Source organism: Drosophila montana, unplaced genomic scaffold (genome assembly GCF_035044405.1).
Source record: "Drosophila montana isolate Dmon_TW-CO22-7 unplaced genomic scaffold, ASM3504440v1 contig_3200_1, whole genome shotgun sequence".
NCBI lineage: Eukaryota > Metazoa > Arthropoda > Insecta > Diptera > Drosophilidae > Drosophila > Drosophila montana.
The window spans coordinates 8,156,754-8,173,133 of record NW_026998080.1 but is presented as its reverse complement, the minus strand read 5'-3'; the positions used below and the strand labels follow the sequence as shown (position 1 = coordinate 8,173,133).

At 38.1% G+C, this 16,380-nt stretch overlaps 8 protein-coding genes and 1 long non-coding RNA gene across 13 annotated transcripts; 5 read left to right on the top strand and 4 right to left on the bottom strand.

Moving 5' to 3' along the window:
* Positions 1–1,680: 1,680 nt before the first annotated feature.
* Positions 1,681–2,167, bottom strand: BomT1 (Bomanin Tailed 1). Its single transcript, XM_064687503.1, has 2 exons — positions 2,014–2,167; positions 1,681–1,947 (listed from the first exon to the last, which is right to left on the bottom strand). Exons 1-2 carry the CDS (start codon positions 2,078–2,080, stop codon positions 1,790–1,792), a joined length of 225 nt encoding a protein of 74 aa, XP_064543573.1. The 5' UTR covers positions 2,081–2,167; the 3' UTR covers positions 1,681–1,789.
* Positions 2,168–3,275: 1,108 nt separating this feature from the next.
* On the bottom strand, positions 3,276–4,640 carry LOC135431952 (bomanin Bicipital 1-like). 3 transcript variants are annotated; one of them, XM_064687381.1, is made up of 2 exons: positions 4,471–4,640; positions 3,276–3,614 (listed from the first exon to the last, which is right to left on the bottom strand). In XM_064687381.1, exons 1-2 carry the CDS (start codon positions 4,529–4,531, stop codon positions 3,349–3,351), a joined length of 327 nt encoding a protein of 108 aa, XP_064543451.1. In that variant the 5' UTR covers positions 4,532–4,640; the 3' UTR covers positions 3,276–3,348. The 3 variants fall into 3 exon arrangements, with proteins under 3 accessions (XP_064543451.1, XP_064543450.1, XP_064543449.1); XM_064687380.1 differs by lacking the exon at positions 4,471–4,640 and adding an exon at positions 3,699–3,856; XM_064687379.1 differs by lacking the exon at positions 3,276–3,614 and adding an exon at positions 3,946–4,414 and having other exon boundaries at positions 4,471–4,632.
* Positions 4,641–5,877: 1,237 nt separating this feature from the next.
* On the top strand, positions 5,878–6,336 carry BomS2 (Bomanin Short 2). The gene is made up of 2 exons (XM_064687382.1): positions 5,878–6,037; positions 6,137–6,336. Exons 1-2 carry the CDS (start codon positions 5,980–5,982, stop codon positions 6,214–6,216), a joined length of 138 nt encoding a protein of 45 aa, XP_064543452.1. The 5' UTR covers positions 5,878–5,979; the 3' UTR covers positions 6,217–6,336.
* A 2,047-nt stretch (positions 6,337–8,383) lies between these two features.
* LOC135431743 (bomanin Short 3-like) lies at positions 8,384–8,851 on the top strand. The gene is made up of 2 exons (XM_064687017.1): positions 8,384–8,546; positions 8,612–8,851. The coding sequence occupies exons 1-2, from the start codon at positions 8,495–8,497 to the stop codon at positions 8,677–8,679; spliced, it is 120 nt and encodes a 39-aa protein (XP_064543087.1). The 5' UTR covers positions 8,384–8,494; the 3' UTR covers positions 8,680–8,851.
* Positions 8,852–9,989: 1,138 nt separating this feature from the next.
* Positions 9,990–10,433, top strand: BomT2 (Bomanin Tailed 2). The gene is made up of 2 exons (XM_064686598.1): positions 9,990–10,148; positions 10,209–10,433. Exons 1-2 carry the CDS (start codon positions 10,091–10,093, stop codon positions 10,397–10,399), a joined length of 249 nt encoding a protein of 82 aa, XP_064542668.1. The 5' UTR covers positions 9,990–10,090; the 3' UTR covers positions 10,400–10,433.
* Positions 10,434–10,481: 48 nt separating this feature from the next.
* LOC135431453 (bomanin Short 5-like) lies at positions 10,482–10,830 on the bottom strand. The gene is made up of 2 exons (XM_064686602.1): positions 10,672–10,830; positions 10,482–10,605 (listed from the first exon to the last, which is right to left on the bottom strand). The coding sequence occupies exons 1-2, from the start codon at positions 10,721–10,723 to the stop codon at positions 10,538–10,540; spliced, it is 120 nt and encodes a 39-aa protein (XP_064542672.1). The 5' UTR covers positions 10,724–10,830; the 3' UTR covers positions 10,482–10,537.
* Positions 10,831–12,171: 1,341 nt separating this feature from the next.
* LOC135431450 (bomanin Short 6-like) lies at positions 12,172–12,513 on the top strand. The gene is made up of 2 exons (XM_064686599.1): positions 12,172–12,277; positions 12,340–12,513. The coding sequence occupies exons 1-2, from the start codon at positions 12,226–12,228 to the stop codon at positions 12,408–12,410; spliced, it is 123 nt and encodes a 40-aa protein (XP_064542669.1). The 5' UTR covers positions 12,172–12,225; the 3' UTR covers positions 12,411–12,513.
* A 33-nt stretch (positions 12,514–12,546) lies between these two features.
* LOC135431452 (bomanin Short 6-like) lies at positions 12,547–13,466 on the bottom strand. Of its 3 annotated transcripts, none has more exons than XR_010436792.1 (3): positions 13,452–13,466; positions 12,740–13,092; positions 12,547–12,665 (listed from the first exon to the last, which is right to left on the bottom strand). XR_010436792.1 is itself a non-coding variant. In XM_064686601.1 (3 exons), the coding sequence occupies exons 2-3, from the start codon at positions 12,789–12,791 to the stop codon at positions 12,595–12,597; spliced, it is 123 nt and encodes a 40-aa protein (XP_064542671.1). In that variant the 5' UTR covers positions 12,792–12,898; positions 13,452–13,466; the 3' UTR covers positions 12,547–12,594. The 3 variants fall into 3 exon arrangements, 2 of the variants coding, with proteins under 2 accessions (XP_064542671.1, XP_064542670.1); XM_064686601.1 differs by having other exon boundaries at positions 12,740–12,898; XM_064686600.1 differs by lacking the exon at positions 13,452–13,466 and having other exon boundaries at positions 12,740–12,898; positions 12,986–13,081.
* A 128-nt stretch (positions 13,467–13,594) lies between these two features.
* Positions 13,595–14,477, top strand: LOC135431454 (uncharacterized). The gene is made up of 3 exons (XR_010436793.1): positions 13,595–13,770; positions 13,826–13,966; positions 14,112–14,477. It is a non-coding gene; the product is annotated as an uncharacterized LOC135431454 (long non-coding RNA).
* Positions 14,478–16,380: the final 1,903 nt, after the last annotated feature.

Below are 16,380 nucleotides of genomic sequence, written 5' to 3'. Positions count from 1 at the left end.
ATCGCTGAAACTCGTATTCATTAAGTTCTTATGTAGAGCTTTGAAATAAGCTTGAAGCTCTATATGTACATGTGAAAGCTTATTATTATAATATTTTATAATAATTTTATGAAGATATTTTTAAAGGGAAGCCCCTGTATATAAGCCTATGTACAGTGAAAGCATCCATACACGTCGCATTGTTTTTGTGCGCTTACGAGAATGTATTTGGTATGAAAAAGTAAAGAAGGCCTACCCGGCTACTGCATACCCTGTTGCTTGTTGGCAAATCTACCGCCAGCACAGTTCTCTCCTCAATTAAGCTACCCTCCGCACAAATTAGAGAAAAAAAACCAAGAGCTCTGAGCAAAGTACTCGACCATAAAAATCGTTGTCAGCTGCAACTGTGAGGTAAATAAAAATCAAATTTAAAATAAGAAGAGAAAAGAAAAAATTAATAATAATAATAATAATAGCGCTAAGAAAGTCGTCGCGGCGCCGAAAAGCAGGCAACACAAAAGACAAACGACCGGAAGTGAGGGTGGTTGGTTGGCCAGCGGGGGAGGTGGAGGGTTTGTGGGAGGGGGGGGGGGGTTGGCTCTAAATGTCGCAATTTTACGAGTCAATATAAAGGTGCCTGGGGAGTCATTTACAGGCGCACAGCGGTTGGCTTTTCGTGCTCGGGCAATAAAAGCGAAGAACGTGAATGTCGAAGCCGGAAACACACACGAAAACAAAAAAAAGTGAAGCAAAATAATAAATAAATAAACAGGCTGCTCAAGGAAATGGCGGGTTTTATGGCCGAGGACAGCGACAAAAGGCGGCATAAAAATTTGTAGACAAGAAACACGTGTAATGGCCGGCAGCAAAGGGTTGCGCCACACGAAAAACAAGCCGCAGCCGCAGCAAAGCAAGTCAAAGGCAATTTCTTATGCCACCCGCAAATACTTAAAGCCAAGCAGCTCACAGAGCTGCCCCATCGTGTGGCAAGCAGCTGGAACTGATTTACGACTAGCTTCAAATAAGTTTTAAATATATGTATATGTGTGCATATTTTTAATACCCTTGTAGAGGGTATGCTGGTCTTGTCATGACGAAGGTGACATCTGCTACCCTATAAAGTATATATATTCTCGATCAGCAGCAATAGCCTATTTCATATAGGCATGTCCGTCTGTTCGTCTATATGTCCATCCGTCTATCCGTCTATCTGTCCCTCCCTCCGTCCGTCCGTCGGTCCGTCTGTCTGTTTCTATGCGAACTAGTCTCTCAGCTCTAAAGCTTTTCCCTTGAAATTTGGCATAGTTCCGTCTTTCTGTTGCAGGCAGTACATAAGTTGGAACCGGCCGGATCGGACGACTATATCATATAGTTTTCATAGGAACGATCGGTCGAAAAGATGGTTCTTGTATGGAAAACTTGCTTGTTTATCAACAAATCTTACCTTATGTTAGTCTTACTATGCCTGCTCCATGTATGCAAAATGTTATCAAGATCGGACAACTATATCATATAGCTGCCATAGGAAAGATCGGTCGAAAAGTAGTAGTAAAAGTAGTAGATATTTTCATCAAACTCAACATTTACGAGCTTCACTTGTCTCACATATGTGCAAAAGGGAGGGTATCGAATCTTCGGCTTGCGTCAGGTATTCTAACCTCCCCGTCTTAAACTGATTTTAATATAATTTAAATGACAAGCTTTTCAAAATAAACAAATTTGTTTTTTAGTTTACTTGTTAATATAAATATTAAAACTATTCACAACTATCTATAACAACTATCTATAAATTAAACATTTGGCTTTTCTTTTAGAATTTCTTAGTCCATTGTCGATTTCTGGTGCTGGTCACCTGAGCCGTGTCTTTGGTGGTGCGTATATCGCAATTGTGGCAATCGCCGTTCCACTTGATGTTGCCGTTGCGCACGCGCACCTGTCTAGTCGAAGACGTTCGTACGCGTATCTGACCTGCATATAAAAATGTACATATATAAAATATATGGTTAAAGAGGGGTCTCTATTAAGTGGTCTTACCGGCAGGCGCCGCTGCAATCAGAGCCAGAAATGCCAGCAGCAAAATGCACAACGAGAACCACTTCATGCTGAATACTTGAATACTTGAAGACTGCGCAAGTTGGCAAAGATCTCAGCCGCTTTTATAGCTAGTAGCTAGTAAGAATTAAACCCCCAAGAATATGTTTAAAAATAATTCTCGTATCGCAAACAATGCCAAAGGGCAGCTGGAAATGACGCTGGGAAATGCGATTGAAACTGGATCTGGGGCTTGCCCACGACTCAACAGTAAAGCCCCCCATTTAAAGTCAACTAAGGTTTTGTGTTACATATTGAGTTACATCAATTATGGGTAAAAGTCGTATTATTTGCTTTGCATTGCATTTTTGTAATTAATTATGAAATATATATGTAAAATGTGGGACTGGGAGCTACCCTCTAAACAGTTCTTAGTTAATCGAATGTAAGATGTATTCTATTATGATCACTGAAAAGTTATTTATTATTATTTAGTCTAAATAAGACTAGACTTCAATTGACTAAACTTTAGTTATCCAAGATATACTATTCTAATACGCTTTATACTTGTGTTTGCTTTACAACCAATCTAACCTGACTAGGTGGATACCCTGTAAATGCGCAAGCCCATAGAATCTACGCGGGTAAAAAATTATATATATATTATTCAACTTCTATAGCTACCCAAATGGGCGTGGCTGACTATATAAAATATATATATATATGTGTATTAAATATATACTCCATTATGCCCCATAAGAAGTTACTTTTCGACCGATCTTTCTAAATGGAAGCTATTTCATATAGTAGTCCAATCTTGCTAGGATCTTGCTTACATTTAGAGGATATAGTAAAACCTTTAAACGCCGTTTGGGTAAGATATGTTGATAAGCCAAAAAGTATTCCATACAAGCACCTTTTTTTTTTGGACCGATCGTTCCTATGGCAGTTGTATGATATAGTGGTTCGATCCGGCCGGATCCAAAATATGAGCGGACAGACAGACCTCTTTCAAGACGATATATATACATAAGTATACATAAGTTACCTATACTCCTCTAAAAACCACTTTTACAGGGTATAAGACAGCCCAAGCTGTTCTCAGTGCCATCTACTACAGCCTCTTAACTACTTTAGCTGTAACTGTAGCTATTTATATTAGACCTGTTCATGTCGGCTGCTACATAGAAGCAGCTCATTCGAGTAGTTGTTTTTAAGCCCCCTCCCCCTGGCGCCCCCTTCACAAAATGCACAACACTTGGTACTTGACTTTACACTTGACCCTGCACACACATTTATTTCAGTCCTTTCGAATAAACAGATTTGGGAGCAACTAGCTCAGCCGGTAATGTCGCAGCCAGCGCAATCGGCATTGTGCACAAAGGAGCCGCCGGGCACACGGCCGCTGTAGCCCTCGGGCACCACAAAGGGTGCGCCACCGCCTCCCGTCTGGGGGCGCACAGCATTCGAATCGCTGTCCTGTCCATTGATATAGACGGTGCCTTGTCCCGGTCGACCCTTGTACACCTTGTCGCCTACGACCAGCGTTTCAGCATCTGGCGGCGAGCAGTCCCGGCAGGCGCCATTGATGACCACATTGCCGGCTGGCCAGGCGGAGAGAGAGGGAGAGGGGGAGAGGGGGAGCGTGTTAAGGAACTAAGGAGGCACATGGATGCTGGAATGCTTACCCGCCAATGCCAAGAGTGCGGCAAACAGAGCACAGACCAAAAATAACCTCATTGCAAATGTGAATTCAATTGGCATCTGTTGTTGCCGCTTGGCACGAGCCGAGCTTTATATACGCTGCTCGGCTTTTGATAACAATGGGAATTCAGCGGAAAGTGGAAATTCCATGAGCTGTGCCTCTAACCGGTTTACAAAGCAAGGTCAACAACAACAACTACAACTACAACAAAGACAATGACTATATTGTAATACGGGGAACAGGGAACACTTTGGTTCGTTTATTAGCACACGTTAAATCTGTTTGCTTCCGCCCGTTCCCGCAGGGGAAGCACCCCTTAGCCGTTTATGTTGCAGCCGACGCAGTCATCGTTGCGCACCACAGTGCCGGGACGTCCACGTGAATCGAGTGTGGTCACACGACCACCTGACCAGCCGCCGCCACCGAAGCCCGAATCCGTTATTATCACCTGACGCTGCCGCTTGTGGCGCGATCCGCTCGAGATGTGCTGTGCCCCATGCGCGCCCTGGCTCAGATTCCAGTCGCCCATGCTCAAATCTTCGTCACTATCGTCCGATGCCTTGTGGCTCTTCGGCTTGGGCTTCGGTGTAGTCGCGCGTCCATGTCCGCCATGTGCGGTGCTCGGTCGACGTGTTGTTGTCGTCGCCGCATCGGGTCTATTGCAATCCACGCATTCGCCCTTGATGGTCACCTTGCCAGCTGAAAGAGTTTGATTCCTGGTCAGTCGTGGATCAGGGCAGAGAGATCGGACTTACCTCTGGCGCTGACGGCCAGCATGGCCAAGATCAAAAACGTTAGCAGCATTAAACACCTCATTTCGTTAGCTTCAACCTGACGCTGTGCACGCTGGAATGAATCTTTTATACTGGCGACGAGAGGCGTCTGCTGAGAATCGTGCGCGATTGAAACTGAGATTGAGGTGGAACAATCGATAGATTGCCCTCAAGCTGCATACACCAATGCTGTGTATATTATATATTTAGTGCATATGGTGTATATAGTATATAGAATTATTGTATGGAATTGCCCAGATTATCAATACCTTGACGGCGTATAAGCTAAGCTCAACTCATAACACGTTTCAACTTTGTACGGAAGATTGCACTGCGAATGCGTAGTATCCGTTGGCAAATACATACATACTACCTATATGCCAATTAGTATATGCTTCTCTGAAAGCCACTTATACGTTTTCCCACTAAGTTTATTGGGATGCAATGAAAAGTTAATACTTGACTGGAAATTACCCTGTTGGAGACGATTTGCATAAGCACTTATTAAGAAAGTAAGATGAAAGTGGGAAAGAGAGAAGGAAAGAGTAAAGAGGAATAGAGAGTATAGGAAGCGAATGGTGCGAGAGTGGTACTCATAATAAAAAGGAGAGAGAGAGAGAGAGAACGCGAGAACGAGAGTAGAGTGTAAGAGAGATTAGATGGTGAGATAGAGAGTAGAGAGTAAGAGAGAGTTGATTGTGAGAGATAGAGAAAGATAGATAGATATAGAGTAAGAGAGGTGGTTGGAAGGAGAAAGAATAAAAGAGACTAGATAGTAAAAGAGAGTAGATAGTGTGGGTGAGAGAGAGAGCGAGGAAGAGAAGCAGTAAGTCAACGAAATTGAGGAACTGTCTTTGTACGGCCTTTCTATGCGATTTTAATAAACTCAGTTTGGTGAGTTAAAGTGAGAAAGAAAGATGGGTTGTATTGGAGAAGGACAAGGAGAGAAAAGGGAGACAAAGATAAGGGATAAAGGGAGGGTCAGTGTCAAACAGCATAAGAGAAAGGTAGAGAGACAGTTGGAAAAGCATCAATTACATAGGGTATCTATAGACTAAATAAATACTACTCAAAATACATCAACAAATCGCACAGGAGATTGATTCCCAAATTTCAATTAAAAAACCAACTTAATTAATTTTAGATTGTAAGAGAATATAACTTATTTCTGTAAAGACAAATTCACTGTGCTGTTATTTTATTTTTATATTTTATTTGACACATGTCTGTTTCCTAATGGGTATAACCAGAACATAACGCCCAGTCCATGGCGGGGAATTTCCCCTGTGCGGCTTATCAACTGAGACACACACAGAGTGCGTCTAAGTGAATGCATTCGATTCGATGATAATCCAAATTTGCTTGGCGCTGACATTCTGTGAATTTCCCCCGTTGTAGGTAACTTGGAGCTCCATATAAGATGGAGCCTGGACCGACAACAGCATCAGTTCAACTCAATCGTTTGTGGAACAATCAACAAGCAGCAACAATATGAAATTCTTCTCAGTTGTCACCGTTTTCGTGCTCGGCCTCTTGGCTCTGGCCAGTGGTAAGTGTTCGACACCCAAAACCGATTAATATCAATACATTTATTAACCCTAAATCTCTCTCTCTTGCTCTCTCTCTCTTGCTCTTCCTCTCTGCTTAGCTGTTCCGCTGTCGCCCGATCCTGGCAATGTGGTCATCAACGGCGACTGCAAATACTGCAATGTCCACGGCGGCAAATAGACGAACCGAACGAATCGCGTTCAGATTCCTAGCCTTACCTCAAACCGTTGGCACCATATTTATGTACACACTGCGTTTCAAATCAAACTTAGCATTTAAATAACAATTAAATAAAAAACTTACATAAAACCAAATTAAAAAAAAAATAGTTAATTATATTTACTGTCTAGGAAATTTAAGTTTCAGATCTCTCAGCTTGGATGAAGGGCTGTCAATATGTAAATATTGAAATTAAGTATTATAAACAGCTCTTGACTCTTTGACCCTGAGCTGATTTGCAAAAAAAAACTTGAACTATTGACCCCTCTATATGCATGGAATGTAATCAAAGTGTAATAAAGGAAAAAAAATATATATAAAAATATGTTTTGCACATGTTGAATAAATAGATCGCATTAAAATCGCAACAAATAAGACGGCATGAGGCGTTAGTGCTCGGATAGAGAATACCCTGTTTTTATGTTTCAAGTATATTATGTTAATATTATGGAGAGAGAATACCCTGTCTTTATATTTCTAGTATTTTATGAAAATATGATGGAAGTATATAGTGTTTAGCTAGAGAATACCCTGTTTTTATATTTACAATATAGTAAGCAATTATGAATGAAATATGTAGTGTTCAGCTGGAGAATACCCTGTCTTAACATTTCAAGTATATATATATATAATATTAGAAATACTTGATAGTTTATATATTGTAATAATAAAGCGAAATGTGCAAGATATGCCTTGCAACCGCTTACTATACCCTGTAGTCAAGGGTAAAGGGTATCACTCAGTTGTGCCAATGTGTAAAACAGCAAACGGAAGGTTGCGCCGGCCTTATGATGTGTATAAACAATGCTATCAGCATTATTGGCCATCTGTGTGTCATCTATGAGACTATAGAAATTACAATTAGCTTGTTTTCTACATACTTATATTCACATATATCATTTCCATATATGCAGTACAATACTAAGTATTTAAAATATTAAGTATACGTAATTGGAAGCCACGCAAACGAAGCCTGATTAGTATAAAACTATCATACTATTACAATAATTGTTTAATTTATATGCAGCTTAAGTACGTCATATCTTTAACTTAAACTGGCTTTTATTTATTGTTTATCAGTAATAATTAATATTTATAGAACTGCATTTGCTTTGCATAGTTCTTGGGAATTATGTTTGCTTCAACTGGTTCGGAATTCCAAGTTACGTGCGTAATTCTTTCATCAAATGCAGCGTGAAGTCAACAACAATAACAACAATAACAACAACAACAACAACAACATTAAAACACGTTTTAACGATTAGTCGGAAATGTATTTGGAATTAAGTTAATTAACATATAGCACAGGGGGGCGCCAGGCTTCAGACGTCGCAATTGAAATGGGAATTCGATCGTAAATGCAAACAAATATGACAAATAAAACAAGTTAGAATAGGGTAAAAACGGTTGATAGACGGTGAGATACCCTGTGTTTTTTTTGTGTGTCAAAATTCTTTTATTTACAGCTAATCTTCTGTTACTCTTAGCAACTTTTATCAGCGTGAGTTTTGGTTAATGATAGCTTAATGTAAATGTTTACATTGTGTGTGGTTAGAGATACCCTGTAGAAGAGCATATGCGGAAATGCAGAAATATATATATAGAATAATTATTTTATTGGCTAAAAAGTTTGAACAACTTAGTTTAATATTTCTCCAGGAGAACGTAGAGCTAGCCAATAAAATAAATAAAAAATGGAAAGGTCGCCAAAATCAGCACTAAGTATATAGAATATATATATATATAAGTATATACTGGAAATATATGTTATATAGATCAATACTGTAGGTTATACTGTTAATCTTACTTACTTAACTTCTCTGTCCATGCTGTTCAGGTATATATACACACACTATAGGTACGAGTATGCCCTTTATTCTAACACGCCTTTGGCAACTTTTATGATACCACTATTAAACCTAGTTTATAGATACTGCCCTCTCTCTCTCTCGCAGCTTGTAGCTCTCTGTAGTACATATTCCATATAATAATAATAAAAATCAAACTAGATTCGCATTGCCGCAACGCAATTGGGAAATTTTTCAATCTTGACTTGACGCTCGCCTCTGGCATCGGGCAATTCCATTTCCAAGTTCGTATGATAACGGGCAGGCACATTTAGCTCCGAGTCTGGCTGCAGTTTAGCTATAAAAGCATAGCTGGCCAAGTTGTAAGGCATCAGTCTTCTTGCGTCTTCCAAGCAATCAAACAAAACAAAACAAAACAACAACCAATCAACATGAAATTCCTGTCGCTCGCTTTTCTGCTCGGTCTCCTGGCGCTGGCTAGTGGTAAGTCTGGGCTTGTCTTCAGCACCAACTGACAGCGAACTAACTTGATTCTTCTACACATTTAGCTAACCCACTGAGTCCTGGCAATGTCATCATCAATGGCGACTGCAAAGTGTGCAATGTGCGCTCCTAGAACATTGACCCAATCCCCGGAGCAGCCACAGCCGCAAAATGCAATAGCCAAATAATCTAGCGTAAAATGTTTTCCATGTAATATGCATTTAATATAAGTACAACAAAAAACAAAAAATATCACACTAAATCGCCACAAAATGCTTAATAAATTCTTATAGCTAAATGAAAAACTTTTCTTTTTTATTTTTATTCTCGAGCAATAAATGTTGCCCGATGTCTGCTTAAGATTATCACATAAAAACTATATAAACAATATATAAAAGCTATATAAAAGCTTTATAAAAACTATAGAAAATGTATATAAAATCTACATAAATACTAAATGCATACTATATATGTATATACTATATAAAAACTATATACAAATTATATAAAACTATATACAAACTATTTAAACACTATTTAGGAAACTATATACCAACTATTTAAAAACTATATAAAAAAAAGCTTTTAAGGCTTTGAATTTTTTTTAGAAATTTTCAAAAATATACCCTCTTTTTCAGCAATCTCAGATTGTTTTTATATACTTTCGATAATCTATAAAATTTCGTTCGGTTCTTATACTAGAAACTAGAATATGCACATTCAACAAAGTTATACTCTATATTAATTAAAAACATTTTTTTGAAGTTCGTTTTGTTTTCTTTAAATAAATTCTGTAACATATTTGTTTTATATATATGTAAATATATATATTTATCACATTTATTTGTTTTATTATATGTATATATATATATATTTTTATTATTTTTTTTTGGATAGAAAGACATATAATATTATTTTTATTTTTACATACTAAGTAGTATTTAGATATATATTTTAAATTAATTGTCCGACTACATTAATATATTTTTATTATATTTTAATAATTTAAAACTATTTTTCGAGTACATAAATATGTTAATTATATTTTATATTATAGTTATACATATAATACATATTTAATACATAAATAAATGTATATATTTTTTATAATATTTTAAAATATAGTTAATGTATTAATATTATTTATATTTGATATTATTAACTATTATTATTATTATTTTAATTATAATACATAATTTTATTATTTAATTAACTTATATTATTTCAAATATATTTTCTATATATGTATAAAAATAATGTAACAAATCTTTAAAAATTTAATTTTTTTTTAAATTGAAATTACTTTATATTAACCATTTTATATTATTTTCTTTAGAAATAGCATGAGAGCTATATCTGACGTCGCTTTTGTTTACTGAACTGATGAGCAGAGATTAGATTCAATAAGCTGGGAAATTCCGAAACATTTGAGTCTCTCAACGATGCGATTGTTGCGCTCAATCTGAATCGGAAACCTGTTCTATATAAAAGTGCATGCCATTGACGTCTGGTATTCAGATTGTTTGGATCAGTGTGCTGTGAATATGAAATCGATTGCATTGCAGCTGCTGCTGTTGGGCTGCCTTCTGGCTGTGGTTTGCGGTAATTGAATAGATCTCTGGAAATGTGAGACAATTGCTCTAATATGTATTCCTCTGACAGCCACACCGGGCAAAGTCGTTATCAATGGCAAGTGCATAGACTGCAATCGGCCGGAAGATGACGATTCGGTGATCATTCCAGGAGACAGAAAAGTCGCGGGTGCAGCTACTCAGGTCTTGGCCTCGGGTGCCATGGGCTTTGGACTATTGTATTATCTCATAAGTGCTTTTCTGCAGAAATATAATTTATAATTAAATAAAGTCACTTTGAGTGAAAATATTCGAATTGCAATTCTTTTATTCCAATTTTAACCAAATAATTAGACATGATATATATATTGTGCATTCATTTGTTTAATTTTATTAGTTAATTATAATTTTTAGGTGCTTTTAGCCGCCGTGTACGTTGCACTTCTTGCAATCCCCATTGATGACCACATCCGGGTGCAGCGGGTTGGCTGTACATGGAATGCATAATTGGTTAGACTGGCAGCTTGTAGGTAAACACAGCTCGTCCTACTTACCGCTGGCTAGAGCCAATAAGGCTAAGGCGAAAACTACAGATAGCCACTTCATGATGTTATTCAGTTCGAACTGATTGTAAGCCACGTTCTGCACTGCGCTTTTATAGTCTGCCCAATGGCAAATATCTCACAGCAGCCGCTCTCTACAAACTCGGAACATTTGATTCAACTTGATCTGAGAGAGGCATACGAGAGGTTGTAACTAGCATAAACAAATGACTAGTGTGATTAATATATATTGTTAAATTCCAAAGCTGATAGCATATATTAAAAAATATAAAATATTAAACAATATGTGTACACAAAGTCGGAGTTTGGGTCTTCTGATAAATAGAAAAAGTTGGGAGACGAAAACTCCGACTTGAAAAAGTTGGAAGACAAAAACTCCGACTTTTTTCGAAACTTAACAAATGCTTCTTTTTTAAGGTTTTAGCTTTATTTGGAAAAACTTAATTTGATTAATGTTTTTCCTGTCATAGGTAACAAAGTTGGGTTTGTTTGGTAATATATACATATCTATGCCCTATAAGCATACGTTAACTCTCTCTCTTTTTCACTCTCTCCATCTCTCCCTCTCTCACTCTCTCTCTCTCTGTCTCTCTTACACTGTTTCCCACTTGGAATTACCTACTTAGGCTCTTTTAATTCTTACAATATACACTTTCTTTAGAAATGACGTAGTTTTAAATGTTTTCTAAAATATGTTAAATACTCTGTACTCATTGAAAAGGGGTATACTGTGTAAGTTAATAAGTATGGTATAGGCAAAAGAAGGCTCTTCTAGAAAATATATATTTTATTCTTGCCCAAAAGTCGTCTGTCTTTAAACTATTCAAACTCAGAGACCTAAGGAGAATATTGATCCTAGTGAACGCACATGTCTTCGAATAACTCAGCCTGTTTTCCATTTATCGATAAATATCGATTTTCAGATTTGTTTTCTCGCCTACAAGTGGCGTCACAATTTGTTAAGGCAAAGCCTTGGGTTTTGGTATACATCAGCTTTTGGATGCCATATTTAAGTTCCGAAAGTTTCATAAAGAGCGGACTGAAAGCAACCCAGTTATTAAAGCATACATACCTTATGGTATGATAGTATGAGGCGAGGGGAAAGGCAGGCAAAGCTGTGTGTGTGTGTGTGTGTGCGTGTGTGTGCGTGTGTTTTTGTGAATGTGTGTGCTTAAAGGGAAACTGAAATATTTGTAACGTCAACTGGGTTCAGGGTATCTCCTAATCGAGCAGTCTTACCTGTTTATTGTATTTACACATTAACTAACAGTGCAAACGCTTTAATTGGCTCTCAAAATTAGCATAGGCTTCGCTGTATTGAATACACATTAAACCCAATTTGATGCACTATATCAATGTCGCACGAGTCGCTTATCATTTGGAAATACTCAATTGCTCGGGTTTTTCCAAGCAATCTCTAAAGCGACCTATTATCATCTATAATATACGCTTCCAGGAATAGCCCACTTGTCAAATGAGCTATATAAACAGAAGATTTCGCTAAATTGGTTTCAGTTCCATTTAAGAGGTTGCGAAGAATAGAAAATGAGGTGTCTGTCAATTGCATTCCTGCTGGGCCTCCTGGCCTTGGCCAGTGGTAAGTTAAAGTTTTCCCCGTTCCCTTGTGCGCTCTACTATAGAATATTTCCCCCAAAACAGCTTCCCCCTTGGTGCCCGGAGATGTGATCATCAACGGACACTGTGTGAACTGCAATGTTCACGGAGGTTGAGATCTGTCTGAAACTAAACTAAACTAAGATTTAAACCTCGCCACAAACAACTGAAAGTTATGTTAATGCCTAAGTAATTTGCAAAAATATATTTATAAACACATCTATTTCTTTTTTATTTAAATAAAAACATGTATTAAACAAGAGCTGGTTATTTATTTTTTTAAGTTTTCTTAACAATCTATTAATCGCCGCGTACGTTGCATACTTTGCAGTCCCCATTGATGATCACATGGCCCGGCTGCAGCGGATTGGCTGCAAATGGATTTGATGTTTGAATTAATTAATTAATGGATGCTTTTAGGTAGAAGTCCCTGTCTAGTACTGACCGCTTGCCAGCGCGAGCAGAGCCATGACGAAAGCCAGCGAAAACCACTTCATAATTGCAATAAGCTCCAAATGCGACTCGCCCGTTGAAACTGATCGTGAGCGAAGGTCTACAAGCCGCTTTTATAGACTAATCAACTGATATAACCGTCTAGTATTGTCTGTAATAATATTGTTATTATATTTTTTTATTGATAAACATGGTTGGCAAATGCGCACTTGCTAAGTCCATGCAAAACGAGACTTACAGCTGGCCTAAGGCTTTGTTCTACTTTGAGCTAATCTGTTAACAAATTGCCTTGATCGTTGCTTTCGACATAACATATGTCTCTATATATAAAGAAAATTATATTTCCTGCAAATAAAAAGCACACTTTACGGCTATACTACTAGTTTTCCCATGTGCTTGAGGCGTTAATACTTACTAGTTAAGTATTCATTTGTTTTGTTCGCATAATAAATATCTTACATAGTTAAAAACTATAGGCATAAAATTCAGATTAAATTTGTCTAAGATACCAACATCAGGTGGGATTTGAACCAGCAACCTTCTTACTTATTATTATATGCTCATATTAACAATTCTCTAAAATATGTTCCACTTATATTCTATTCTATTCATATTATTAAAGCTCAACTGATTGATTGGTGAGGGTATAAACGACTTCGGCAATTATTTTGTTGCAAATTCCATTCATAATGCGCTGAACTCACTTGATCCCGTGCACAGATAGCTATAGGCATCGTCTAGCTGAGTGGGGCAATGTCCGTAATCTCAGTTAGTTGAACTGAATGCATCTGACAGATACACAAGCCTATATATGCACAAGTCAATAAGCAAACGTTAGTCAAATGCAAATGCAGCGTAAATTCAAATGAAATTTAAATGTTTTTATTAAATAAATACATTGTAGATATAACTAAGCTAAGCTAACTGGATTGGAGGCTAGGAACTGTTCTGCAAAGGTCTTTACTTCATTTTTCTGTGCTTTAAAGAAAAGGGTTTACATCGTCTGTGATCTTTGAAATCTATGTAAATAGAGTATAAACTGTCCAAACTATTCTAACTCCTAACTCTTATAATGTAGACACCCCTCTTGAGAGGCCATGCCCATTCCTCTCTCCATTAGGCGGAAAAACCTCTTGAACGGGCGAAATATACACAACGATCGCTGTCCGCGCACGCTAGTTCTCACTGTAACTCTGTTTTTTTCTATGAAGGGAACCAGGTATGTTTTTTAAATGTTTCAATAAGCCAATGTCAGTCTGTGTACCAAATTTGGTGTCTCTAGGTCCCATAGTTCTCGAGATGCATAAGTTTGATAAAAGAGGAATATATTTACATTATAAATGCACAGTATTTTCCTTTTATAGGCTATTATAAGGATATTTGTTACAAGAGCAGCGCAGAAAAGTATTAAAGCACACAATTTTAAAGTTGGAAAAGCTTAGCAAGGCGAACATCCATCCGAGTCGAGTTGGGCGTTGTGTATCTGTATCTATGAAAGGTAAATGAACGTGTTTGTGGTTGAATTCATTTTCGTCGGGTAAAAGTTGCGTACATGCTCGGTCTGCGTGTGTGTGTGAGTGTGTGCGTGTGTGTGTGTGCGCGTTTGTGTGTGTGTGTGCGAGTGCGTATCTATGTGTGTGCCTGCTGTTGGTTGGCAATTAAGCCAATGAAGCATTAAAAACACCAGCCAAGGGCGTAAGCCATGCAAAGTGAACTGGCATCTGGACTGGGAATAGGAATCAGTTGGGGTTGGGGTTGGGTTGGGGTTGGGGATTAGGGTTTGAGCGCTGGCTGTTGCTGTCGTGGCTTACAGCTACCCCGCCGCCCCACTCACGGCTTGGCTTTGGGTGGATTAGCGTGGATGTTGCTGCTGCTGCTGCTGCTTCTCCTGCTGCTGCTGCTGCTGCTGCCGCCACATTTGTCAACGTAAAAAGCATTACGCTTAAATGAACCCATGCACATGCATAAATACGGCAAAGCCAACTCAGCGCACAGTCGACACGTGTGCGTTAACAATTTAATTACGCCAAATAAACCGCCCCCCACCCCCTCCTCCCCCCCTCGCTCCATCCACCTGACTGACTGCCTGCTTGCGGGCAGATGTTTTTCCCATGTTGCCCAAAAAGTTAATCACCCAATCGACGGCGAGGTCAGCTGTATTAAAGACTTCGGAGCTGGAAAAGCCCATTAGGCAGCACTTGGTTTGAGGGGCGGAGGAGGGGGCGAGGAGTAGTGAAGGGGCTGGGTTGTGGTAAGATTTGTAGCTGAGGAAGCTAGTGCGACGTTTGCTTAAGCTGGTGTGAAAATATGCCAGGACTGTGCACACTAAAAAGTTTCTCTGTGAATGTGTGTGTGTGCGGTTGTGTGGTTGTGTGTGTGTGTGCAAACATGTCAGTGGCAAATGCGGTTACACAAAGAGATACACACACAAGTTCAACTGTGTGCATGATTAAACGAACCTTGAATACTCTTTCTTTAGATATTTGACCAACATTGCATAGATCGTATGGCATATATAGATATATATGTAAGCTAAGTTATCAGCTAAACATAAATAACAAAAGAATAAAAATAAAACATTGCTGTTAAGATAACACGTTTGGAGGGATGTTAGAATGGCTTTCTAGTATTTTCATCAGTTTTTTCTATTTCCCCCATACAAATATATTACTTTACTTTAAGTCTGTTGTCTATTTTAAAGTGTTTGCCGCTTAAACTTAACAGTTGCTTACTAAGTGTGCTCTCTTTAACAGGATAATTGTTCTGTTATTAACTTAAGCTGCTAGACTCGCATTAACATAGAATATTCATTTTGTTATGTGTATGAATATGTAAGGATACTTGATCTTCTGTTATTAACATAATCTGTTAAGCTCGAATTAAAATAGAATATGAATTCTGTTATAATAACTGCAAATCACCAGCAACAACAACTATACAATATTCCTTCTATCCCTCTCTCTCTCTCTCTCTCTCTCTCTCTCCTCCCTCTCTCCCTTCCTATCTTTCCCTCGCTGTTTCTCTCTGTAAAACATAACATCGTCAATACCCCGCTTACTACACATGAATATACTCTTTATGAGCACAACTCTGCCTACACATAATATTTTTATGTATTTATGTATGTATGTATATTTCTGTACATATGTGCATATTTATATATATATATATTTTATGTGCGCAGCAGTGTGGTTTGAGTAGGACAAAGACAGTCAAGCGTTTCTTGGCAGCTGGGGCACTATTAGTTTATTATTACGACCAACGTTTTATTGTCAACCTGTGGAGTGTGTATGTGTGTGTGTGTATGTGTGTCTGTGTGTGGGGGTGAATGTGCACATGATTTGTGTATAGTTGAGAGTGGGCAACTAGGGGCGTGTCCATGAACATGTGTGCATTTTGCTTAGGCGCCTGTGCATAGCCATATTTGAAATATTCTGTTGATTTGCCACGCCTTGTTGTTGTTCTTGTTGTAAATTGAGTTGTTGTTGTTGTTGTCTGTGTGTTCCCTTTTTTGCGGTTAGTTTTATAGCTTCTGCCATATGTGTGTGTGAGAGAGTTTTGTGTGCTGGCATTTCATAAAATTTATGTGATTTTTTGCCAAAGGGAAGCGGAAATTTTTTGTTGCATCTTTTA

Bases quoted from the DNA above. Each gene is read 5' to 3' on its own strand.
- BomT1 (XM_064687503.1), bottom strand. From the start codon at position 2,080: ATGAAGTGGTTCTCGTTGTGCATTTTGCTGCTGGCATTTCTGGCTCTG. The intron at 1,948-2,013 runs GTAAGACCACTT...TTTTATATGCAG, and splicing joins GATTGCAGCGGCGCCTGCCG to GTCAGATACGCGTACGAACG.
- LOC135431952 (XM_064687379.1), bottom strand. From the start codon at position 4,531: ATGAGGTGTTTAATGCTGCTAACGTTTTTGATCTTGGCCATGCTGGCC. The intron at 4,415-4,470 runs GTAAGTCCGATC...AAACTCTTTCAG, and splicing joins GCTGGCCGTCAGCGCCAGAG to CTGGCAAGGTGACCATCAAG.
- BomS2 (XM_064687382.1), top strand. From the start codon at position 5,980: ATGAAATTCTTCTCAGTTGTCACCGTTTTCGTGCTCGGCCTCTTGGCT. The intron at 6,038-6,136 runs GTAAGTGTTCGA...CTCTCTGCTTAG, and splicing joins CCTCTTGGCTCTGGCCAGTG to CTGTTCCGCTGTCGCCCGAT.
- LOC135431743 (XM_064687017.1), top strand. From the start codon at position 8,495: ATGAAATTCCTGTCGCTCGCTTTTCTGCTCGGTCTCCTGGCGCTGGCT. The intron at 8,547-8,611 runs GTAAGTCTGGGC...CTACACATTTAG, and splicing joins TCTCCTGGCGCTGGCTAGTG to CTAACCCACTGAGTCCTGGC.
- BomT2 (XM_064686598.1), top strand. From the start codon at position 10,091: ATGAAATCGATTGCATTGCAGCTGCTGCTGTTGGGCTGCCTTCTGGCT. The intron at 10,149-10,208 runs GTAATTGAATAG...TTCCTCTGACAG, and splicing joins CCTTCTGGCTGTGGTTTGCG to CCACACCGGGCAAAGTCGTT.
- LOC135431453 (XM_064686602.1), bottom strand. From the start codon at position 10,723: ATGAAGTGGCTATCTGTAGTTTTCGCCTTAGCCTTATTGGCTCTAGCC. The intron at 10,606-10,671 runs GTAAGTAGGACG...TTCCATGTACAG, and splicing joins CTTATTGGCTCTAGCCAGCG to CCAACCCGCTGCACCCGGAT.
- LOC135431450 (XM_064686599.1), top strand. From the start codon at position 12,226: ATGAGGTGTCTGTCAATTGCATTCCTGCTGGGCCTCCTGGCCTTGGCC. The intron at 12,278-12,339 runs GTAAGTTAAAGT...CCCCCAAAACAG, and splicing joins CCTCCTGGCCTTGGCCAGTG to CTTCCCCCTTGGTGCCCGGA.
- LOC135431452 (XM_064686601.1), bottom strand. From the start codon at position 12,791: ATGAAGTGGTTTTCGCTGGCTTTCGTCATGGCTCTGCTCGCGCTGGCA. The intron at 12,666-12,739 runs GTCAGTACTAGA...ATCCATTTGCAG, and splicing joins TCTGCTCGCGCTGGCAAGCG to CCAATCCGCTGCAGCCGGGC.